Genomic DNA, 24,833 nt, shown 5'->3' with positions numbered 1-24,833 from the left:
TCAGGACAGGCTTTCGGTCTGCTGGGCCTGCAGCCTCAGAGGGCCCCTCTCAGCCCTTCCCCTCTTGGGCACATGTGTGCAGGGGTCTCCTGGCCTTTGGGGTCAGGGGTGAGTGGCCGTACTTGGAACATCCACAGCCCAGCCTGACCACAGCCTGCCCTCAGCCCTTATGAAGGCACTGTCCCAGGTGGGCTCCAGGGTCCAGTGATCCCGCAGCCCCCAGAACAGAGACGTGGCCACTAGAAGACTTGATAGGTTTAATGACAGGCAGCCTTGCAGATCCAACCACCTTGTCTCTGAGCGTGACCTTCAGCATCTGTGCTCCAGAACAGGTCTGAGTGTGGTGGTAGGAAGCTCCTCCAGGGCTCTGTGGGAAGGGGTCTAGAGCCAGTACTTGGGCGTGTGTGTGTTTCCAAGTCCATCCTGCTCCTCAAAGGCCAAAGGCCTCCTGTCTTGGAGCCCCTCCCCTGGCCACCTGGGGAGCCGGAGCTTCTTATGGGGGCTGTGCTGTGGGCAACATCTGGAGCTGTGGTGCCGTCCTGCTGGCCACAGCCATCCTGGAGTATGGGGGTGCGGCTGAGTGCAGGTGGGTGCAGAAGCAAGCAGTTGGGGACAGGGTCCTAGGTGCCAGGAACCCCCTGTGGATAAGGGGAAGCCAGAGGAAGGGCCCCACTGGCTCTCTGGGGTGTTCTGCAGCTCCAGGCAGAGGTGTGGTGAGGGGGGAAAGGAGACAAGGATGTGGAAGCGGGGCAGAGGAGGGAGGGACAGAGGTATGGGGAGGGGAGGGGGCCAGACCTCAGTGGGCAGGCAGGGAGGGGGCTGGCACCTCAAGGTGGCAGGTTTGGCTGAGGTTGGCCTTGTTGTGGGCAGGTGAGTGAGGCCTGGCTTGGCTGGGCTGGGTGGCAGTGGTACAATCCGCTGGGCACTGCTGGGCCTGAGGGCAGGCCGTACACCATGAGGCAGGTGAGACAGCCCCTAGCCAGGTTCAGGGTCTATCCAGCACCCCACCCCATCCATGTCCTTGGTACAAAATACATGCACATACAAAAATAATACTCCACGAACTGAGGGGAGGGCACAGCCAGGCCAGTCTGTGCCCACCCCCGCAGGTGTGCTCTGCCCCAAGAAGGTGCCCCAGCCACCGCAGGTCTAGCTGTCCTCCATCCTCCTCTGGTTCTTGGAATGGAACTTGTTCATAAGTTCCTGCAGCTCCGACCCACCTTGCTGCTTCTAGGGAAGCCGAAGGAGGGCAGCCTTAGCCTTGGGGGGTGACAGGTCCCAGTCCTGCCATCCCTGCTCCCCTGAGCCTGGGGAAGTGTGGGACATGGGCAGGGCGGAGGTGGCGGCTCACCTCCAGGAAGGCCTTCTGCACGGTCAGCTGGCTGTACACCCGGATGCCTTCCTCACCGCACACCTTCTTCAGCTCCTCCTTGTTGAGCGAGAAGAGCTGCAGGGCTGTTAGGATGCCCAGGTGGTCCACGGTCCTGGGCAGGGGCAGGGGCTGGCATGAGCGGGGCTCTGCCACGGGAGTGCCAGTCCCTGCCCGCTGCCCGTCGGCCCCGCCTGGCCTGCCCGGCTGCAGCTCACCGCGGGCTGAAGGCCTTGGCTTCCAGCCAGGCGCGGACCTCGTTGGGGCTGGACTCGAAGGTGAGTGGCAGGTTGACAGGTTGGCTGCGCTCCACGCGGAAGTGCCGCTGGGGCTGCGCCTTGGTGTTGCTGATCCTCCTGACTAGCTCGTCGTTGACCTCATCCATGTGGTGGATCAGCTCTGCGAGGGGGCAGGGGTCAGACCATTCCCTGCCAACAGCCCAGGGGTACCTGCCTGCCAGGCCTTCCCCTCTGACTCCTGGTCCACAGGGGTCCCTGCTTCCCCTGCTGCTCCCCCAGGTCTTCCCCCAACCCCTGGCCCAGCGCCCTGCCCTTCCCTGCCTCCCCCAGGCTGGCCTTGGCCCTGGTGCCTGCAGTGGACTGCTGGCCCCATCCCTCGGGTCGGAAGCGGCCTCTCACCATCTTTGTTCCCAGCGAAGTTGGCAGGCAGCTTGTGGGTGGGGCTGGCGGGGCCCCAGTATTGCAGACTGGCCTGCGGGAAGGGCGGGGCAGTCAGGCCAGCTCATCACCCCCTCTCCAGCCCCTGGTGATACGGACAGGCTAGGCCGTCCCCCCACCTCCCAGGAGGTCCCCGGTGTACCTGGTGGCCAGACCCTGGTAGGGAGCAGACAGCCCCAGGGAGGTGGCTCTGTAAATTGGCAGAGCCCCGCCCAACTGCTCACCTGCTCCAGGGTGGCACCTGCCTCCTCGGGCTGAATCTCGTCCAGGATGTTACAGGGCACGTAGCCCGCCTGCCCACTGCGGTTGCGTAGCTTCCACCACTGCCGGCCGTCCTCCAGCACCTGCCAGGCAGCCTGCCGTCAAGGCCAGAGCCACACTCCCGGCCACCCTCCTGGAGCAGAAACCCAGCCCTTGCATGGGCCTCGGGGAAGGTCACAGCTCCATCCAGGACCCCCTAGCCCAGTCCTTCCTTTCTACCCACATGGGCCACCCAGGTGGCCTCAACAGGGTCTCCTCAGCAGACTCCTGGGAGTGAGGTGCCTCTTGGCCTGGTTGTAGATATAGATCACACCCCTGCCTGTTCCACTTTCTGTCCCCCAACAGGTGACCTGGATTCGGGGTTGGCACCAAACCAGAGACTGCTCATCCCGTACCCAGAGCCCACGCCAGCCAGGGTCCCTGGACCCCCCCCCACGACTCCCAAGACAGGAAGGCCCCCTCAGCCAGGCTGCGCTGGGGGGGGGTCCAGCTCAGAGCCGTGGGATAGGAACCTTGGGAAATGGGGTCAGGCAAACATGCTGCTGTCCCGGAGCCACGCAGTCACCTCCAGACAGCACCCTACCCCCACCTCCCCTGAGCAGCTCCCCCTGAGGCTCCCACCCTGCCCCCAGCCCCTGACTCCCTCACCTCCAGAACCTCATCCTTGAGCACAGAGAGCTCATTGGCATTCCGGGCTGTGAAGTCATAGAGGATCTTGACGTACTTGCCCATGGTGGGCAATGGATCGTAGCGCCTGTTTGGGACAGGAGGGGCTAAGGCCAAGGGCAGACAGGAGTCTCCTCTGAGGCCTGGTGGCCTGGCTGGGAGAAAGCAGCTTTCCCGGCACCCAGCCTTCCTCCGTCCAGGCTCTGGGAGGTTGCAGAGGAGAGAGGCTGCTGCTGACAGCTGGGAGTGGAAACTGTGACAGCCCCAGTGTGTCTGGGGCCCCTGCTCAGAGGTGGGAGGGTGATGGGCAGGCGCAAGTTGGGCGGGCTGCAGGGCCCTGTGGGCCTAGGTCACCTCAGGGGCTCCAGGCCTGACGCCGTGGGGGAACCAGAGCCAGGCATGAGCCTGAAAAATGACAGGGTCATGGCCACCCCCATCCCCAGCCCAGCTGACCAGCAAGACTGAGGCTCTCTAGAGAGCCTTTGAGCACTGAAGACAATGCTCACATGTGCTTGCACACACACACACACACACACACAGTGCACATGTATACTTGCACGCACGCACCCACACACACGGTGCACACATGCACCCACACAATGCACATGTGCACTTGAATGCATGCACACATTGCACACGTGTACTTGGACGCACACCCACACACACAGCACACATGTGCACTTGCATGCACATACCCACACATACGACCTGGCACTGCCCACAGGCTGTTCCTCTCTTTGGGGCTGGGTGGGTCCTGCAGAGGCATGGGGGTGGGGGTGGCCTTGGCTGGGGGTGTCCCTGTGCAGAGCAGGTCTCTGGCTATCTTCCCAGCTTGGTCATCCCTCCTGGTCACTCCCTCATCCAGGTGAGGCCCCAGAACACCAGGGCAGGGGCTGAGGAGTGTGGACAGGGATCCAGTCACCCAGGTCCATGGCTGGGGACTGTCAGGATTGGGCCAGGGTGGACAGGTCAGGCACTGGAGGTCAAAGTCAAAGGGTAAAAATGTTTCTGAAAGTGTGGTCCTAGGCCTGGGGACCACGGGCACCATGTTGGCGGCATGGGGTGAAGGCTGTGCCCTTATTTAAAACATGGATTTCCAGCCCCGTTGCCTCCTGAAAGCCAATCCTGGTAGTTCCTGGGCCAGATAGGAGATTAGGGAGGAGGAGGGGAGGCGAGGAAGGACAGGGACTCCCCAGCCCTTGGGTTTGTTCTCTGCCTACTGTAAGACATGTTTGTGGAAATGGTGTGTGTGTGTGCTGCGGGGCTGCACTAGCCCGGACCTGCCATCTCCTAAATCAGCCCCAACAGCCCCAACAGGGCGACAGTGGGTGAATGAAGCACTAACCTTGATCATAAAACATAAACGTGGAGACAAGAAAAGAGATGAAGTATGAGGGTGGTGTGTTTATGGATAACTTCTGAAAATTTTCCTTCAATTGTATGTTATAAAGTTAAAATGAAAACCTGGTTCTAGTTTGAAAGACGTGCTTTGAACCATGTGAAAAAGGCATTTACCACCACTTGGTGGCAGTGTGGAAACCGTGGTGGCGTAGTGATTAAGTGCTACGGCTGCTAACCAAAGGGTCAGCAGTTTGAATCCGCCAGGCGCTCCTTGGAAACTCTATAGGGCAGTTCTACGCTGTCCTATACGGTCGCTATGAGTCAGAATCACTTCGAAGGCACTGGGTCTGTTTTTTGGGGTTGGTGGCAGTGTGGAAACTCTGGTGGTGTAGTGGTTAAGTGCTACGGCTGCTAACCAAAGGGTCGGCAGTTCGAATCCGCCAGGCGCTCCTTGGAAACTCTATGGGGCAGTTCTACTCTGTCCTCTAGGGTCGCTAGGGCTGGTGGCAGTGCACCTGAATTGGTCTGGGTGTATTAAGAAGTAAGCATCACACTCTTCACTCTGAGGGGGGCTTACCTGTGAGCATGGGGGGACCCGGCTGGTGGGAGGACATCTCCCGGGGGTGTGGGCTCAGATGTCAGGCTGTGCTTCGGGGTATTTCGAAAGGACAGTCGGCTCACTGGAGTCGGCTGTGGGGAAAGTTGGTTGCCTGGGCTTGATTGAGGGTATGGGCCTGGGGGGTGGGGGTAGGCTGGGTCTTGGGACATGAGGACACAGGACAGAAGCTTGATGAATGTGCTGTGAATGAAGGACCAGAGGGGAGGACACCAGGTTGACACACACCCAAATGAGGCTGAGAGTGGTGGGCAGCCTGAGGTGCTGGGACACTGAGGGCAGCCAGGGTCGTGGGCAGCTGGAAGGGGTAGTGCAAGGGGCTAGTGGCCAGGGGCTTGGCAGGGCTGGTGGCGCTCTGACCTCATCACTGGGGACAGCTGCCAGTCCCTCCACCTCCCAGGGAGCCTCCTGAAGCACATCCAGGGGGGGCTCCCAGCCGCTGTGGAACTTGGGCACATACAGGAGCATCTGTGGTTCCCGAGGCCACTCGGCCCTGGAGGGGAGGTCTGGGGGTGAGCTGGACGCTGCCAGGGCCACCCTCCCAACTGGCCTCACCCAAGACCCCCACCTAGCCTGCAGGCCCCGCCCAGTCCACACCCAGTACTCCTCCCACCACTCTGCCCAGGCTGGGTCTCCTGCCTCCCCCTGCCTCGCTGCAGTACCGGGGGCGTGTCCAGGTCTCGCCCAGCGTCTCCCACAACGCCATCTCCTTGGGGACCAGGTGGCCGCGCAGGAAGCCCACCGCGTCGCGGGAGAGCAGGGGGCTGGAGACTGAGCGTGCAATGTCCGGGCTGCCACAGGTGCTGACGATCTGGGGTACAGCGGGGTTTAGAAGAGGCCCTCCCGGTGGACCCCAGCCCCCACCGCCCTCCACCCCACCTGTAGCCCCTGAGACCCGCCTTTGGGAAGGGGCTTGGGGCACGTCAGGGACGTGCCCGCAGCCTCCGCTCCTCCAAGCGTGGACGCCAGGCCCAGGCCGGCACTTGCTCCCCGCCCCCCATGCCAGGGGCAAGCCACTCCAGGAGCCCTCCCCCGCGGGCCCCTCCCCGGCCCCCTGCCCCAGGCACCAGGTCCAGGGGTCCGAACAGGAAGTGCAGGAGCTCGGCCGCGCTGGGGTTCTGGATGTGCTTCTTCAGCTTGGCCTGGTGGGGGCGAGCGTGAGTCAGCAGGCCGACCGCCCGAGGAGGGCGCTGGGCCGTCAGCACCCAAGGGCTCGGGGCGGGGAGGGCGCTGGGCCGTCAGCACCCAGGGGCCGGGGGCGGGGAGGACGCTGGGCCGTCAGCACCCAGGGGCCGGGGGCGGGGAGGGCGCTGGGCGGTCAGCACCCAGGGCCAGGGGGCGGGAAGGGCGCTGGGCCGTCAGCACCCAGGGGCCGGGGGCGGGGAGGACGCTGGGCCGTCAGCACCCAGGGGCCGGGGGCGGGGAGGGCGCTGGGCGGTCAGCACCCAGGGCCAGGGGGCGGGAAGGGCGCTGGGCCGTCAGCACCCAGGGGCCGGGGGCGGGGAGGACGCTGGGCCGTCAGCACCCAGGGGCCGGGGGCGGGGAGGGCGCTGGGCCGTCAGCACCCAGGGGCCGGGGGCGGGGAGGGCGCTGGGCCGTCAGCACCCAGGGGCCGGGGGCGGGGAGGGTGGCTGCAGAGGGGCAGGGCGAGTGGGGGTCGGATGGCTCGGCTGCACTCACCAGCAGGTTGATGGCCAGCTTGGTTTTCTGAAAACAGTCGACAAACTCGCCCTCGGAGGGAGGCCGCGCGCGCAGCGTGAGGACACCCTCTGGAGTGAGGCGGGACAGGGGCAGTGAGCCCGGCCGGCCCTGGCCCGGCCCAGCCCCCGTGGGGTCCGGCTCTCCGTCTCGGGCAGCCCTCCCGGCCCACCCGTTTCGCCCGTGGTGCCCGCCGCGGCCGCCCGCACCTGCCGGCCCTTTCTTGCCCTTCTTCTTCCCCTTCTTCCGCTGGTTCAGCTGCTTGAAAGCCTCAGCCGCCTTCTGCAGCCGCGCCACGAACCACTCAATGTCGTCCAGGGCGCAGTTTAGGATTTGCTGGGGTCAGGGCAGGGCCTGTGGTCAAAATCCTACCCCCTTCCGGTGCGTGGAGGAGCTGGGCCCCCACGGGCGACGGGACGGGCTGGGCCCCCACGGGCCACGGGACGGGCTGGGCCCCCACGGGCCACGGGACGGGCTGGGCCCCCACGGGCCACTGGACGGGCTGGGCTCCCAAGCGCCACGGCCTTTCGGCCCCTGGCCTGGGACGGTGAGGGCGCTGGCCCGGACTGGCCAAGGGGCAGCGAGGACCCATCCCGCACCTGCCCCCCACCAAGCCCCCGCAGTGGCCCACCGTTTCCTTCTCGATCTTCTGCGCCAGCACTGCCCGCGGCTCCTCATCCAGCGACTCCCGACGGCGGAAGCCTGAGGCGGCGGAAGGGGGGACAGCTGCTGCTGCAGGCGGGAGACGAGGCTGGCCCCCCAGACCCCGAGGGCGCTGCGTGTGCGCGGGCATGGGCTCCGGCCGCCCTGCCGGCCTCTCCTGGCCTACCTGGCTCGCCGAGCGGCACCGGCAGGCCCACGCGGTTCTTGGCGGCCTGGAGCGAGTCCCCGCTAAGGCAGTAGAAAGGGATGGGAGCCGGGCCCTGGGGCGGGGGCAGGATGGACTGTCGCTGGCGAATCTTCTCCTGGTGGCCCCTAAAGTGGCAGTGAAGGGGTGCTCAGCCGGGCCGGGTCCCACACTTGGTCCAGCGCCTGCCCAGCCCAACCCAACCCCAGCCCCACACCCGACCCCGCCCACCCAGCCCGGTACCGCCCCATACCTGACCCCCTCACTTAGCCTGCCCCCTAGATCCGTCCCCTCGCCCACCCACCGCTTCCGATCCCATTCTTGAACCCTCCCACCTAGCCTGACCCCGCCCCATGCCTGGCCCCCCTCCACTCAGCCTGGGGGCCCTAATCTGCTGCCTCACCTCTCCGTCCCCCATCCCCCACCCCCATTCCCCACCCCGCCGCCCACCCTGCGCCTCCTTACTTGAGGGTCTGCGGCCGCATCTTCTTCCCCAGCCTCCAGTCTGCGAGCGCGCTCTCGATGTCCTCGTGCACCAGCTCCGCCTGCCGGGGAGTGGGCGTCAGGCCTGGCCGGCTCAGGGCGCCTAGCCCCCGCGGCGCAGGGCCCTCACCTCGACCTCGTCGCAGTGGAAGAAGTGGATGTCGGGCTTGCTCTGGTCCGAGTCCTGGCACACGAGCAGCAGCACCGACGGATAGCGCAGCTGGTTCAGCACCGTCTGGCAGTGCCGCACGGTGGGCAGCGGGAAGTTCTCCAGCTCCTCCTGGGGGCGGGCAGGGATGCTGGGCTCAGACGTGGGGACTGGGCGGCTTGGATGGCGGGTCCTGCACGAGGCTGGGACCCAGGGCTCTGACGTGGAGCTCAGATGTGTGGCTCCAACAGGAACACAGACTCACGGCAGGGCTTGGACACGGGCTCAGACTGATCTCAGGCACAGAGATGGACCCCATTAATGGGCACAGCCCCATGAACACGGATGTGACTTGTGACCAGGTCATGGAATTTGAACCAGGGACACAGAGGGAAAGATAACTTTAGGGGACAGAAAATGGAGGGCCAGGATGTGGACCACGGCCAACAACGTGGAAGGGCCACAGCTGGTGGACAAGCCAGGCCCTGGCTCAGGTACAGCAGTGGACAGGCTCATGTGGCCACAGCCTGGACAGGCGCTGGGCCCCTGTGGCTCCCCTGGATCCTCAGTCCTTCAGAACCTGGCCCTTTGTGGGTCCTCCTCTCACACGGGGTGCCCGGAAGCTCCCACCCCCACGCACCTGGGACCCTATATCCAGCAGCCGCAGTGTCTTGTCGTTGACCTGCAGCAGCATCTCCTGTGTCCAGATCTTCTCCTTGGAGCTCAGCTGCACCAGCTTTCGGATGGCGTCCTCCACGGAGACAATGGCCTCACTCTTGTCCATGATGAACGTGGCTAGGTGCTGGGGGTGGGGAGTCAGTGTCGGCCGCGCCTCCACGTGCTGAAGTGCCTGAGCCCAAGCGGCCATGCCCTCCCTGGGGGCCCTGAGAGGGCACAGCCGCACCCTTGGGAGTTGGGGGGAGTCGATCCTGAGGGGTCTGAGGAGACACAGCCCACTCTGGGGGCTCTGAGGGAGCACAGCCTGCCTTGCAGGATCTAAGGGGACACAGGCCCACCCTAAAGGGTCTGATGGGGGCACAGCCTGCCCCAGGGGGTGAGGGGGCACGGCCTGCCCTGGGGGGCTGAGGGGGCACAGCTGCACCTTAGTTGAGTTTGAGCTCTCCTTTGATGGATATCTGTGGCGACCATGGCCATACCTTGATAAGAATCCTTTAAAAAAACCCAGAGTGTATTGAGGCCCTAAACCATCTACCCCCATCCCCACTCTGTTTCCTGTGGCTGGCCCAGGAACACCAGCCTCCCGTCTCTCTGTTCTCTGGGGCCATCACCAGCTTGTGCACTCACTGCTCCCCAGGTCTTCCCTGAGCCCTCACTCTCTTCCTTGCGAATTCGCTGGAATGTTGCCCACCCTGACCCACCAATACATCATGGTGTTTCCATCCCTGACCTGACTGAGTTTTTCTTTATCACGACCCAAAGTTATATTATGTATACAGCTTCTTTGCTTATTGTCCTCGTGGTCTCTGCAGGGGCTGTGTCTGCTGGGTTTACTCTGTCTCCCAGAGCCTGGAGCAGTGCCTAGTAGGAGACAGGCCCCTATGACCATTTGTGGGATGTGAGTGTCCTGGTGTCTGGGGTGAACTGTGCCCAGCAGGCCACGGGACCCTCACCTGGCCACGGGACGCTTGCTCAGCCAGCCCTTCCCTGAGCTGTCTGCCTCCTCTCCGCTGTCCGAGCTGACCAGGCAGGAGGAAAACCAGCCCTCCTCCAGCCATAGCTCCCTAGTGTCTGCCTTGAGCCCCTTCTGGAAGAATCCACCCAGTAAACCGTGCCGGGACAACTGGATGTATACTGACATTAACTCCAGCCAATCAAAGACCTAACTGTAAAACATGAAATCAAAAAAGTGCCCGAAGAAAATACTGTGTAATTTCTGATAATCTCCAGGAGGTCTTATTCACCAGGGGACTCTTCTAAGCAAGAAAGAAAATCCAGAAGTTCAAAAGAAAATACTAATAAATTTAACTTAATGAAAAAGAAAAATTGCTGCCTAGGAAAACAGCAACAAACACAGTAAAAAAGAAAAACTGGGGAAAACATAGGTAATAGCTATGACGAAGGGCCGATTTTCCTCGTATATAAAAAGACCAGTTATACCTCTTACTTTGTTAAAATTTCTATTTTGTTACATGCAAATAATTTTGTTAAATGCAAATAATCATATTAATATAAATAAATGTAAATGAATGAATACATAAAAAAGTAGGATATGAGCAGAGATTCACAGAAAAACCAGCAAATTCTAAACATAGGAAATTGTATGCATTCCCATTCAATAAAATAATTGCAAATTGAAGCTCTGAGACTCTATCGTGTTAGGAATGACTCACGCATTGGATTTTTTACCTGTTCTATTTACCAATTCGGAGATGTCTGACATTACACTTTGTGGGCTAATGCAGCAGCGCCCCACCTGCACTCGCCCAGCCTCTCTGGAGAGGGACTCGGTGAAATCTGAGAAGGTGCACAAACTTCACCGCACAATTCTACCGCAGGTAAACCGCAGACATGCAGATACAGCAGCTTCAAGGATGCTCACCGCAGGACCATTTGTGACAATGAACTACTGCACCCACCCTACATGTCCGTCAACAGGTTAAAGACATAAGTGGGGCAGCAATGCAAAATAAAGGAAAACCGTGCTGCGGGGCCCTAAAACCAGTCCCAGTAAATGTCAAATGACTGAAGTCATACAGAGTATGTTCTATGACCCTAATAAAATTCAGTTAGAAATCAATAACAAAAACATAACTAGAAGATCCTCAAACATTTGGAAATTAAGCAACACACTTCAAAATAGCCCATGGGTCAAGGAAGAAGTCAAACAGAAAATTAGCAAATATTCTGAACCGAATGATAATAAAAACATACATATGAGATTTTGTGAAACACAGCAAAAGCAGTGTTTAAGAGAAATTTATAGCTTTAAATGAATATATTAGAAAATTAAGAAAGACTTAGGATCAGCAATCTAAGTGTTCACCATAAGAAACTGGAAAAAGACAATCAAATACAACCCAAAATAAATGGAAGAAAGGGAATTTAGAGCAAAAATCAATGAACTAGAAAACAAACAATAGACAAATACCAACGAAGCCAAAAGTTGGCTCTGAAAAGATCAATAAAACTGATAAACTCCTACCAAGAAAAACCTAGAAAAAACACAAATTATCAATAACCAGAGCAAAAGAGGGAGCACCACTACAGATTTTACACACATAAATTGAATTCATAATCAAAAACCTTCCCGAAAAGAAAACCTTACACTCAGAGGGCGCCGCTGGTAAGTTTTACCAAATATTTAAGAAAGAAGTAATAAAAATCTTTCACGAACTTTTTCAGAAAACAGAAGAGGAAACACTTCTCAACTTTTTCTTTTTTTTCTCACGTAATTCTTTCTCTAAATTTAATTTTGTTGTTGTTGAGAATATACTCAGCAAAACACATCAGTTCAACAGTGTCTGTGTGTACAATTTGGTGGCGCTGATTACATTCTTGGAGTTGTGCAGCCACTCTCACCCTCCTCTCCTGAGTTGTTCCTCCCTTATTAACACAAACTCACTGCCCCCTAAGCTTCCTATCTAAACTTTCAAACTATTGTTGTCACTTTGATCCCATATACATAGTTCTTAAAAGACCATAACGCTCAAGGCAGATCTTTTTTACTAGTTAAGCTAAAATATTGTTAGTTTTAAGATGGCTATAGGGGATTTTTTGGTTCATGGCAAAGGAGGCAGTTGTTCATGGAGGCAATTAGCCACGAATTCCACATCCTCCTTATTCCTGACTTTTTCCCTCTGTCGCTCCAGGTGAATAGAAACTAGTTGTTGAGCTTTGGACAGCCACTTGCAAACTTCTAAGACACCAGGCACTACGCGATGAACTAGGAGGCAGAACTGCAGCACTAAACATGTTATTAGGCCAATTAACTTGAATGTCCCATGAAACCATGATCCTAAATCTCCAAACCAAGGGACCAAATTCCATGAGGTGTTTGGCTGTACATAAGTAGTCTCAACAGCTACTTTTTTCTTTTCGGTCATTGTTATAAATATATCTATCACACAACTTTCGCCAATTCAACTTTTTACAGGTGTACAACTTATTGACAGCAATTGGAATAATCGGCTGTGCAACCCTGCCCTTAATCAATTTGATTTTTCTATCACCTTAATCCTCCTTTTCCCCCTCCCTCTTGCCCCTTGTAACCACTGATGAACTTTGGTCTCCTAATTATCCTAATGGCAGAGTAGTATTTTATTGTATGATGTAACCTCATTTGTTTATCCACTCATTTGTTGATGGCCATTTAGGTTCATTCCACCTTTTGGCTATTGTGAATAATGCTGCAATGAACAGTGGTGTAAAAGTCTCTTTTTAAGTCTCCGCTTTCAAGTCTTTTGGGTACACACCTAGGAGTGGAAGCGCTGGGTCATATTGTAGTTCTCCACCACTCGTCTGTCAGTTTGTCGAACCGTGGTGGCTTGTGTTTTGCTGTGATGCTGGAAGCTATGCCACTGATATTTCATATACCAGCAAACTAAGACAGGCTAGGGAGAAGGATCTGGTGACCTACTTCTTAAAAAAATTGGCCAGTGAAAACCTTATGAGTAGCTGCAGAACATTGTCTGATATAGTGCTGGAAGATGAGCCCCGCAGGTTGGAAGGCACTCAAAAGATGACTGGGGAAGCGCTGCCTCCTCAAAGTAGAGTCGACCTTAATGATGTGGTTGGAGTCAAGCTTTTGAGACCTTCATTTGTTGATGTGGCATGACACAAAATGAGAAGAAATAGCCGAAAACATCCATTAATAATCAGAACGCAGGCTGCACGAAGTATGAGTCTAGCAACATTGGAAGTCATCAAAAATGAAACGGATCACATAAAGATTGATATCCTAGGCATTAGTGAGCTGAAATGGACTGGTAATGGCCATTTTGAATCAGACAATCATATGGTCTACTATGCCAGAAATTCAGGCTGGATTCAGAAGAGGATGTGGAACCAGGGATATCATTGCCTGATGTCAGATGGATCCTGGCAGAAAGCAGAGAATACCAGAAAGATGTTTATCTGTGTTTTGTTGATTACGCAAAGGCATTCGACTGTGTGGATCATAACAAATTATGGATAACATTGGAAAGAATGGAAATTCCAGAACACTTAATTGTGCTCATAGATCAAAAGGCAGTCATTCGGACAGAACAAGGGGATACTGAGTGGTTGAAGGTCAGGAAAGGTGTGTGCCAGGGTTGTATCCTTTCACCATACCTATTCAACCTGTATGCTGAGCAAATAACCTGAGAAGCTGGACTACATGAAGAAGATCGGGGCATCAGGATTGGAGGAAGACTCATTAACAACTTGCACTATGCAGATGACACAACCTTGCTTGCTGAAAGTGAAGAGGACTTGAAGATCAAAGACCACAGCCTTCAGTATGGATTACATCTCAACATAAAGAAAACAAAAATCATCACAACTGGACCAATAAGCAACATCTCAATAGCTGGAGAAGAGATTGAAGTTGTCAAGGATTTCATTTTGCTTGGATCCACAATCAACGTCCACGGATGCAGCAGTCAAAAGACTCATTGCATTGGGTAAATTTGCTGCAAAAGAACTCTTTAAAGTGTTGAAAAGCAAAGATGTCATCTTAAATACTAAGGTGTGCCTGACCCAAGCCATGGTATTTTCAATCGCATCATATGCGTGCAAAAGCTGAACAATGAATAAGGAAGACCCAAAAAGAATTGACACCTTTGAATTGTGGTGTTGGCAAAGAATATTGAATATACCATGGACTGCTAAAAGAACTAACAAATCTGTCTTGGAAGAAGTGCAACCAGAATGCTCCTTAGAAGCAAGGATGGGAAGACTACGTCTCACGTACTTTGGACATGTTATTAGGAGGGATCAGTCCCTGGAGAAGGACATCATGCTTTGTAAAGTAGAAGGTCGGCAAAAAAGAGGAAGACCCTCAATGAGATAGACTGACAGAGTGGCTGCAACAATGGGCTCAAGCATAACAACGATTGTGAAGATGGCACAGGACCGGGCAGTGTTTCCTTCTGTTGTACATAGGGTCGCTATGAGTCGGAACCGACTGGGCTGAGCCTAACAACATAACTGCCACACTGGGTTTCCAAGGAGCAGCTGGTGGATTCGAACTCCTGACCTTCTGATTAGTAGGCACTTTCTTAACCACTGTGTCACTAGAGCCATCCTAGTGAGAGTGAAATTGTATCTCATCATGGTGTTGATCTGCATCTCTGATGGCCAATGATGCTAAGCATCTTTTCATGTGTTTGGTGGCCATTTCAATGTTTTCTTTGGTGAAATGTCTATTCAAGTCTTTTGCTGATTTTATGATTGGGTTGTCTTTTTGTTGTTCTCAAAGTGTTACATATATTTTGGTTATTAGATTCCTGCCAGATATATGGTTTCTGAAGATATTCTCCCAGTCGGTAGCTTATCTTTTCACTTTTTTGGTAAAGTCTTTTGATGAACAAACAGTTTTAATTTTTATGAGGTCCCATTTATTTATTTTGTCATTTGGTTTTTGTGCTCTCATCATTATATTAGATAACCCATTGTCGAAAGCTACTCCAGACAGTGTTGCCCCTGCTTGCTCTTCTAAGAATTTTATGGTTTTCGTTTGCACATTAGGTCCTTCATCCACTTTGAATTTGCTCTGGTGTATGGTGTGAGGCAGGGATCCTGTTTCATTTTCCTGCACGTGGAAATCCAATTCTCCAGCACCATTTAGTGAAGAGACTCTTCCTTCCCCGTTGAATGGATTTAGCATCCCTGTCAAAAATCGGCTGACTGTAGATGTGTGGATTTATTTCTGGACTCTCAATTCTATTCCACTGGTCTTTGCATCTATTGTTATACCAGTACCAGGCTGTTTTGATTACTGTAGCTGTATAAAAAAAAAATTTTTTTAGCTGTATAGTATGTTTTAAAGTCAGGAAGCTTGTGTCATCCTACTTTGTTTTCTCTTTCAACGTTGTTTTAGTTTTTGGGGGCCTCTCTCCATTCCATATAAAGTTGAGAATTGGTTTTTTATTTCTGTAAAGAAGACTGTTGGTATTTTGATCAGGATTGCATTGAATCTGTAAATCACTTTGGGTAGGACCAACATCTTAACAATATTAAGTCTTGCAAATTCATGAACTTGGAACATCTTTCCATTTCTTTGAATCTTCTTCATCTCTTCCATAAGTATTTCACAGTTTTCATTGTACAAGTCCTTCAAGTCCTTGGTTAGATTTATTCCTAGGTGTTTTATTCTTTCAGTTGTTATTGTAAATGGAATTGTATCCCTAATTTTCCTTTCAGATTTCTCATTGCTGGCATGTAGCCAATTTGTTTTATAAGGCCAGATTAACCCTGATACCATAACAAGGGAATTACAAGAAATGAAAATTAGAGACTGATAATCTCTAATGAACACAGATACAAAAAGTCCTTAACAAAATATTAGCGAATCTAGTCTATCTACACATAAAAAGGGTCATACACCATAACTAAATGAGGCTTATTCCAGAAATGTAAGGTACGTTCAACATTTGAAAAAAAATCAATCAGTGTGATTTGCTACACTAACAGATTAAAGGAGAAAAAATATGACCATCTCAATAGATGCAGAAAAAGCATTTGACCAAATTCAACACCCCTTCACGATAAAAATGCCCACTCCAAGGAATAGAAAGAAACTTTCTCAATCTAATAAAGAGTATTCACACTATATAAAACATACAATAGCGGGACATTGAATGCCTTCTTCTAAGATTGGACAGAAGGCAAAAATGTCCACTCTCATCACTCCTGTTTACCATTGTACTGGTGATCCCAGCCAGGGCAATGAAGCAAAAATAAACGAAAGATGAATGAATGAAATGAAGAGCTGTCTTTATTTGTAGACAACATGATGGAGTACGTAGAAAATCCAGTTGATCTACAACAAATCACTACAGCAAACAAGTGGACTCAGCAAGGTCTCAGTATATCTGATCAATACACAAAAATTCAATTGTTTTTTCTAGATGATAGTAACAAACAATTGGAAATAAATTATGGACAATTTGATTTTAAAATTTATATGGAAGTCCAAACAATTTAGAATAGACAAAGAACAAAGTTGGAGGTCTTACATTACCTGGTTTCGGGTTTGACAATAAAGCTTTGTTGTTGTTAGCTGCTGTTGATTGGATTTCAATGCATGGCGACCCTATGTGTACAGAGCAGAACTGCTCCATAGGGTTTTCAAGGCTGTGACTTTTGGAAGCAGATCAACAGGCCTGTCTTCTGAGGCACTTCTGGGTGGGTTCAAGCCACCAAACTCTTGACTAGTAGCTGAGCACTTAAGCATTGGTGCCACCCAGGGACTCTGACAATAAAGCTACAGTGAGTAAAATAGTGTAGTAAATAGATCAGTGGGACAGATGGAGTCCTGGAATAGACCCTCTCACTTTCAGTCAGCTGATGTTTGACAAAGGCATCAAAGCAATTCCATGAGGGGAGAAAAGTCTTTCCAGCATGACCCGACGTTCATATGGTGTGAGCCATACCTCAGACCAGGCACATGAACTGACTCAAAACGAATCATAGGCCTAAATGTGAGATTGCCGACTAAGAAGCATCTAGAAGAAAACAATGACTTCTTAGAGAGAAGATTAAAAACCCTAACAGTAAAGCAATACAAACCAAAAACAAACCAAACCCACTGCTGTCAAGTCGACTCTGACTCATAGTGGCCCTATAGGACAGGGTAGACCTGCGCCGTGTGGTTTCCAAGGCTATAATCTTTACGGAGGAGCCCTGGTGGTGCAGTGGTTAAGAGCTTGGCTGCTAACCAAAAGGTCGGCAGTTCAAATCCACCAGCTGTTCCTTGGAAACCCTATGGGGCAGTTCTACTCTGTCCTGTAGGGTCACCATGAGTCAGAACCGACTCGACGGTACCTAACGACAACAATCTTTACAGAAGCAGACTACCACATCTTTCTCTGGCGGAGTGGCTGGTAGTTTTGTATTGCCAAACTTTCACTTAGCCACTGAGTGCTTAGCCACTGTGCCACTAAGAAGCCAAAAACCAAACCCATTGTCATCGTGTCGATTCTGACTCACAGCGACCCTATAGGACAGAGTAGAACTGCCCCACAGAGTTTCCAAGGAGCGCCTGGTGTATTTGAACTACCGACCTTTTGGTTAGCAGCTGTGGCTCTTAACCACTATGACACCAGGGTTTCCAACTGTGCTACTAGGGCTCCCTATAAAGTCCCCCCAAAAGGATATAATTAGACGCCATGGAAACGAAACATTTCTGCTTGCTGATTAGAAGAGAGCTGTGCATATGAGTCGCAAGCACAGACTGAGAAGATGTTTGTAACGCATACACCTGACGCTAGGTAAAGAACTTCCACCCACCAACAACGAGCGTGTCCCTGTGTCTGTGAATAGAAGCCAGGCTGCATGGGGATGGACCTTCTGGAAGGGTTCTCAGGGAGCCAGCTGGCTGGGAAGACACTCCCCTGTACCCAATGCCACTGGCTCTTCTACACACGTGTTCAAGTTCACCAAGCAGAACCAAACTGGTTATGACCGCATGTTCTCACGCGTAGGACCTTCCGAGGAAACAAGCCACAGGGCTGAAGGGCAGATCAGCCAGCGTCCTGGTCGGGGTGGGGTCAGCTGACGAATGGGCAGCAGGAGGGAGGTTTTGGGGTGATGACTGTTCTGTGTCCTGACCGCGGTGGTAGTCACACACACCTGTTGCTGTTAGTTGACATGGACCCAGCCCAACTCACAGCGACTCAGTGCACAACGGCTCGAACCATTGTGATCCAGAGGGTTTTTACTGACTTACTTTTTGGAAGTAAATTGCCAGATTTTTCATTCTACACAAATCTACACATGTTAAACTTCATAGAACCGTACACCAAAAAATATCAGTTAAAAAAAATATTTATCAGTTTTGCTGTATGACAATTTAAAAAAAAAGAACAAAAACAAGCCGACAATGATGCCCACTGCCAGCAGTGGGTCTGATCTTGCCCCCACCCGGCTGAGTGTAGCTTGTGCCTCTCACTTTCTCTGGGCCTCAGTTTCCTCATCTGGGAGAGGCAAGAATACCCCACCCATTCCCCTGCCCCTCTGGCTGGGCAGGAAAGGGCCCCCATTGGGGCCTGGCTCCGTCTGGGCTGGGGCCTTTCACAGTGGCCGGGCCAAGCCAGGCCACCTTAGACCGAAGTCCAGGCGTGGGAGGCCCAGGTGGCGTTTGAGGCTCCTCACCAAGGAGGGCAAAGTCTCACCCCTGGCTCCCAGAGGACAGAGCTGTCCGGGAGGGAAGGGGATGAGAGTTGGCCTGTCCATCCCCTGTGTCCTGCCCTGGGATACTGAGCTTCAGCCTTGGTAAACAGCTCAGCTGTCCACACAGCCCTGCCCGAGCTGGCAGGGAGCACCTGTCACCCGGACATACCCGACTCCAGAGCCACAGGACTCTGACTGATGGCGCTCTGGACTCATTCTAACCATGATCCCTCCCAGGGCAGCGACTTGCCTAGCCTAGCTGGAGGGGGTGGTTGGGGAGAGGTGATGGCCCAGGGGAACCAGTAGGGCAGTAACAGGTCCTACTTGGTCCCTCTTCCTGCCACGCCTCAACACTGCCTGCAGGCTTGGACAACCGCCAGGAACATGCTGACAGCTCCCAGGGCAGGAAGGCCATTTGAAAACCTCATTTCCTGAGTTCAAAGTGTGAATTAAACCTGACCCAGGGAAAAGTGCCCTCCTGAGCTGGCGGCTGGTCTAGAATGAAGATGGCCAAGGCAGCAGGTCTCAGAATCAATGTCGCCAGGCCTGGGAGAGCCAGTGAAGAGCGGCTTTGTTCTCCTGCCTGATCTAGTTCCTGGATAACCATTTCCTTCCCACTGGGTCTTCCTGGTGAGGGGTGAAGGGCTGCAGGTCCAGCACCAGGGTTATACCTGCCGTGAGTGTGTGCCACTTGGGTCTGGTCTCTCCCAACATAGGGCCCAGGGTTCCCTCTATCCCCCAGAATGTGAACTCCCAGAGTGGGGACCCCCTTTGTCCCCCAAAATGCAAACTCCCAGAGTGGGGTTCCTCTCTATCCCTCCAGAATGTGAACTTCCAGGGTGAGGTCCCCTTCTGTCCCCCAGAATGTGAACTCCCAGGGTGGGTTGGGGTCCCTTCTATCCTTCCCAGACTGAACTCTCAGAGCAGGGTGGGGGTCCCCATAAACTGGCTGAGTCTGGGACAGTCCAGGCTCTGGCCTTGCCCTGCCTGCTGCAGGTGTCAGAACCTGGGCTGGCCACTTGTCCCTGGGCCTCGGTCTCCCCACCCACCCTGTGACCGTGGAGCCCAAGGACGGGCCTCCCCTGGACGTGGTGGCCTCCCCTGGACATGGTGGCCTCCCCTGGAGGTGGTGGCCTCACCTGGATGTGGTACTGAGAGGTCTCCCCACCCGCCCTGTAACCCTGGAGCCCGAGGGCCAGCCTCACCTGGAGGTGGTGGCCTCACCTGGACGAGGTAGCCTCACCTGGACATGGTACTGCGAGGTCTCATGCATGATGACGTTGGAGTTGGAGTACCTCTTCCTCTGCTCTGAACCAGGACACACGGTCACTCAGTCTCGAGGGCGGCCCCTTACTCCCAGTTCAGGGGTACTGGACCCCAAGGGGCACATGCGGGGGGTGAGGTGAGAGGCACAGTCTGCGTCCCCTCACCGCTACTGGGAAGGGCCAGGGTGAGATCCTGGGGCCTGGGGAAGCCCTTCCCCTGAGATGTGAGTGGGGGTCCTCCTGGGAGGGTCCATCTCCCTACATCCTCAGGACAGCCCCTGGGGGACCACAGTCAGTCAACAGGACACTGGCTCACAGGGGTGATGGGCAGCCTGTGACTGGGGGATCTATCCTGGGAGGGTGCAGGAGGCTCAGACCCCTCCTGTGGAGACTGCCGCACCCCCATCCTGACTTCCTAGGGGAGGTTTTCAGGCCAGGGCTTCCCCCAACCCTAGGAGCTGCCAGCTAAAATCTCCCTGCCCCTCCCTGGGGCTTCTCCACTTTCTAAACTAGGTACAAATGAGGGAGTATGGCAGAGTTGGGGGGACTGGGCTGGAGAAGGAACAGAACTTGGGGGTAGGGCAGAGCTGGGGGACACAGCGGGGGGGGAGCAGGACAGAACTTGGGGCTGGGACAGAGCGGGGGACAGAGCTGAAAGGGAGAAAGAGTTGGGAGACTGGAGAGAACAATGGGGGAATGGTTAAGGGGAGGGACAGAGTTGAGGGGAAGCACAAAGCTGGGGGATGGTCAGAGCTGGGCTGCCCAGGTTTGTCCCCTAGGCACTCTCTCCCCCCCTCCTCTCATGCCATTTACAGCAAGAGCAGATGGAGCCCCCAGCCCCATCACACAGCCCTCTGGCCCTGACTCTCCCCTGTTGCCCATGGCCCTTCCTTGTGGTTACCTCCAGAAGGCAAACGGGCAGCCAGGCCCCTTTTACCTGGAGCAGACACCTGGTGACTCAGATCAGCCTGAACCCCGCCCCCACCCCAGCGATCTGGTTGCAGCAGTGAGGAGCCCAGTCAAATCAATATTGATGCTCCCTGAATTATTAGTAAAGGCCTCTCCACTTACCGAATGTGTGTATTGGGGGGGGGGGGGGCAGGAGGTGGCCTGGAGCTTTGGGGAGGGACTTTGCCCAGCTATTGGCTGAAGAGGGTCCAGGGGCCTCCTCTGAGCCCCCCAGGGCTGACCTGCCTCTCTCAGCAGGTGTAGGTTGAGGGGTGGGACTTTTCCCAGCCAGACCCGGCACAGCCTTGAGGGGGAGTGCAAGGACTGGGAGTGGGCCAGCAACAGACACCCCCTCCCACACCACCTGTGCCCCTCCCTGACTGAGGTTGCTCCCCACTTCTTCCCTGTCCAGTCCAGCCTGTTGGCAAATGTCACCCTGGGAAACTCACCAAACAGGTCCTTGGCGCTCATCTTGGCCACCCCATCAGACCGGCCCAGGCTGCCGCTGTAGTAGGGAGGGGCTGGTGAGGGCAGGGCCGCCACCTCTTCTCCTTCCCTCTCCCCCCTTCCCTGAACTGCTCCCGGGATTGGGAGGGGAGGGGGCTTACTTGGCAGCACCCGGGCAGGAGCTCCCAGACCCTGACTGGCTCATGGCGTCCTGGCGGGTGACCAGCTGGGAGGGAAGCGCAGCCCTCCGTGGTGCAGCCAAGTCTCTGGCCTCAGTGCTGGCCCACACCTGGAGGGCAGAGGAGTGGGCTGACACCTCCAGCCCTGCTGGTGGCCTGGGCACTCCCAGGGCAGGGCCTGGGTCTCTGCCTCTTCCACCCCAGATCCAGGAGCCAGCCCTCAGGACCCTCAGCTTTTCACCTGGTCTAGGCCAATGCCAGTCCATGGTGGAGGCTGTAGGCCAGGAGCTGGACTGCCCAGGAGGCCTGGACAGGGGTCCTCAGGGGGCAGGGCCCTGCCTCCTGGGCCACACCAGGACCAACCCTGCCCCCTGCCCCCCTAGAGCTGTCCATTCACCAGGTGCCCCAGCTGGCCATCACTAAGACCCCACCTTGCCTCAGACCCTCAGCCCTCCACAGGGACCCCAGGGATGAATAGGCTGATGAGTCCCACCCCCAGGGCTGGCAGGGCTGTGAGAAGGGCCCTGGGGGGAGGAAGAGCCTTCAGCCTTCCAGGTAGGGGGAACTGCATGTTCAAAGCTCCTGAGGCCAGTGGGAGCCTGGCACTTGGATGGGGCCAGGAGAGGGGCCCTATGGGGCACGGCCCAGGGCAAAGTCCAGAGGAGCCCCAGCCTCCAGCTGACCAATCCTCCCCAACCCCAGCCTATAGCTCAGGGGGCTTGGGCACCTGAAGCCCAGCCTTGCAATCTCAGTCCAACCCTTGGCTCCCCTTTGGGCCTGAGAGGTGACTTGGGAAGAGGCCCTGGAAGGGGCTTGAGGCCATGTGGGTGGGGATTCTGGGGTCTGGGTACCCAGCAGGGTGTCTAGAAGTGGGGCGTGGGCATCTTCTCACCCTGGGGATATGGCCAGGGCTGGCTCAAACCAGCACCCTTGGCCATGGGGCTCTCTACAGGAGGAAGTGGAGAGGGCGAAGTGGGGGCCTCAGCGGTGTCTCCCCAAAACCAGGAGCCCAGGAGCAGCCCAGAGGCAACGACACGGGTCAGTACTGCCTTCCCTGACAAGGTGGGGGCACAGAGGGTGGCCAGAGGCTTCTCATGCAGACCCAGGGTGACCACTCCCCCAGGCAGGGCCTCTCCAGGGGCAGATCCCCGGGAGCCTTTCTCTGGACTCCCCAGCTCCATGCTGGGGAAACTGAGCCCTGGCTGCTGGGGCAGACAGGTGTTTGATTTGGGCTGGATCCTGGGCCATCCCGGGTCTTGAGTAGGGCCTGGTCCCCCATCAAGGGCCCAGCTGGCTTGTTCTGTGGGATCTGTGCCCCTGGTGACCTGTAGTGCTGGGACTGCCCCCAGCTCCCTGTAGGAGCTGTGTGGCAAGTGTCCCTGGTCGTCCCTCTGTGGCTCTGTGACTGGCTCCTCAAGGGGAAGCCTGGGCACACAAGAGGGTGGGGAAGGGGGGCTTTGAGGGTCTGCCTGCTGCCAAGATTCACCAGCAGAGGCCCGTCCTCTGTGGCCCCAGCCTTAGGGTCTGCCAGGGTCGGGGGCATGAACCAGGGGTGCTGGTATGGAGGGCTGGGCCGGGAGGAATTGAGGGGCACCCCACTGCTTTCTGGTTTTACCAGTTGTCCCTACTGGGAACATTTCCCAGCGGTGTGAGGGGCCTGAGGCCCTTAGGCGTCAGCTGGTCCTGGCTCACTGGGAGAGCCTCGGCCAGACTCCTCGATCCATCCGTCTGTAGAGAATGTCCGGAATGTATGTGACCTCAGTGGGTAAGCCTGAGTGTTTGCTCAGTAGGATTCCTGGCAGGTTCAGCCAGGCTTCCGCATGTATGTCCAGGTACACACATACCTGAGCAAAACATGAACACGTCTGTGCAGCCTCAGGCCTGCGGCACACACAGGCACCAAAGGCCCTGGCTGGGACACGGGGCCCCTCCCTTTGGGGGCTCTAGGCTGGGATCCCTTCAGCTGGGGGGCAGGGGGGGACCTCAGGGACAGGCTGGAGGGGGGCAGGTGCTGGTGTGTTGGTGGGGGAGCTCCTGGGGGAGGGACCCTACAGGCTCATGGGATCCCTGCCCCTCACAAGGTGAGCTGTGCAGCCCAGGGAAGCTAGGCGGGGACGGTCCTCTGCCAGTGTGGCCCGGGCTCCAGGGCCTGCTCTGCTCTTTGGTTTTACTGCGGCCATTTTCCGGGTGCAAAAGGAGGGCTCCGCCGGTGCCCGGTCGGGCAGTGGTGGGGGGAGGGGCCGGCAGGGTAGGGAGGGCGCAGGGACCAGCTCCAAGTTCAAATTCCAGCCCTGGGCCCAGTGACCTTGGGGAGGAGGGGCGTCTCCGCCAGTCCGGGGCAGCTGACGTGAGCGGGTGGGGCCTGGGGGGATCCCCTCAGTGCTGGCTGGGCCCTTGTCTGGGAGGCGTGGTTGGGGGGGGAGCCAGGCATAGCAGGCACACTCAAGAGGACGAGAAGACAGGGAGGGGGGCTCAGGACAGGTATTAGGCTAGGGCCCTAGGGTGGGCACACAGGTGGATGGGGAGGGGTACTGAGCCGGGAGGAGAGGTGTAGCTGGCCTGCCCGCCCAGCCCCCAGAGAACTGCACCCAGGGGTGGGGGCAGAGGTGGTCTGCGGGCTGCCACACGACACCCACTCCAGAGATAACCTTTGTGGAGAGGGACAGTTCCAGCCCAGCCCTCCTGACACAGAGACCAGGAACTTGGGTGGCAGGCAGGTTGGGCGCCCACAGGTCCCTGCCAGCACTTTTACGGGCAGCCCTGCCCGCGCTGCCTCCTTCTCCCTGAAACTCCCCACCCTAGCCTTGACCCGGGGCCTGACCCCAGCCTGGTGCTTCCCCAGCTGGGTTTCCTTCTGGCTCCTACACTCAGGAAGTGTCTCCTGACGTCCCACCTACAGGAGCGGTCGCGGTGCCATTACAGGGTCGGTGGAGGGAAGGACAGCTCTCTTGACTGGGCGGTGGGGGCCTTGGACTGGCAAGGGAGAGACCTCGGGCCGCGCATCGTCCCCTTCCCTGGACGCAGGGGTCCCCCCACCAAGCCCCGGGACTGGGAGGGGACCGGGACGGGGCGGGTGACTCATGCACCACAGACTTAAAAATATCCCCGCGCGCGGCCGCCGCCCGAGGACCGGACAGGGAGAGTCAGCGTCCAGGTGAGGCCAATGGGTTGGCGCAGCGTCCCCGGCCCCGCGATCAGCCCTCCTCCGGCCCAACACCGGAGCTCTAGCTCGGGGAGCCCGGCCCGGCGTCCTGGTCGTCCCCGCCCCCGTCACCACTGGGGAAACTGAGGCCGGGCCCTCCTTGCGCAGCTCCCTCCGTCCGCCCCTTTGCCAAAGCACGGGGCTGGCGACAACGGGGACCAGGGTCCTCTGGGTTCCCCGAGACGAGCGGCCCGAACAGGGCGGGCACCTCACCTGCGCCCGGGCGACCCCTGGTCCAGCGCCCCCAGGGCCTGCTCTAGTCGGTCGGTCCGTCCGCCCTTGCGTCCGCCCGTCTGTCTGCACCTCCGCCGCGGAGCCCTGTCTCGGTCTCGCGCGGGCAGGTGGGACGCT

At 56.2% G+C, this 24,833-nt stretch overlaps 1 protein-coding gene across 1 annotated transcript; it reads right to left on the bottom strand.

Moving 5' to 3' along the window:
* EPS8L2 (EPS8 signaling adaptor L2) lies at nucleotides 1-24,766 on the bottom strand. The gene is made up of 21 exons (XM_064287518.1): nucleotides 24,696-24,766; nucleotides 21,263-21,390; nucleotides 21,104-21,159; nucleotides 19,685-19,749; nucleotides 8,747-8,908; nucleotides 8,089-8,238; nucleotides 7,941-8,020; nucleotides 7,458-7,603; nucleotides 7,260-7,330; nucleotides 6,838-6,964; nucleotides 6,611-6,699; nucleotides 5,998-6,072; nucleotides 5,593-5,741; nucleotides 5,291-5,423; nucleotides 4,892-5,004; nucleotides 2,956-3,061; nucleotides 2,271-2,390; nucleotides 2,008-2,080; nucleotides 1,588-1,768; nucleotides 1,352-1,484; nucleotides 1-1,230 (listed from the first exon to the last, which is right to left on the bottom strand). The coding sequence occupies exons 2-21, from the start codon at nucleotides 21,304-21,306 to the stop codon at nucleotides 1,150-1,152; spliced, it is 2,154 nt and encodes a 717-aa protein (XP_064143588.1). The 5' UTR covers nucleotides 21,307-21,390; nucleotides 24,696-24,766; the 3' UTR covers nucleotides 1-1,149.
* Between the last annotated feature and the right edge of the window lie 67 nt (nucleotides 24,767-24,833).

Source organism: Loxodonta africana, chromosome 7 (genome assembly GCF_030014295.1).
Source record: "Loxodonta africana isolate mLoxAfr1 chromosome 7, mLoxAfr1.hap2, whole genome shotgun sequence".
Taxonomy (NCBI): Eukaryota; Metazoa; Chordata; class Mammalia; order Proboscidea; family Elephantidae; genus Loxodonta; species Loxodonta africana.
This window is presented reverse-complemented; position numbering and strand designations above follow the sequence as displayed.

Bases quoted from the DNA above. Each gene is read 5' to 3' on its own strand.
- EPS8L2 (XM_064287518.1), bottom strand. From the start codon at position 21,306: ATGAGCCAGTCAGGGTCTGGGAGCTCCTGCCCGGGTGCTGCCAA. The intron at 5,742-5,997 runs GTGCCTGGGGCA...GCTGTACCCCAG, and splicing joins TGTTCGGACCCCTGGACCTG to ATCGTCAGCACCTGTGGCAG. The intron at 1,485-1,587 runs GTGAGCTGCAGC...GCCCCTGCCCAG, and splicing joins GCCAAGGCCTTCAGCCCGCG to GACCGTGGACCACCTGGGCA.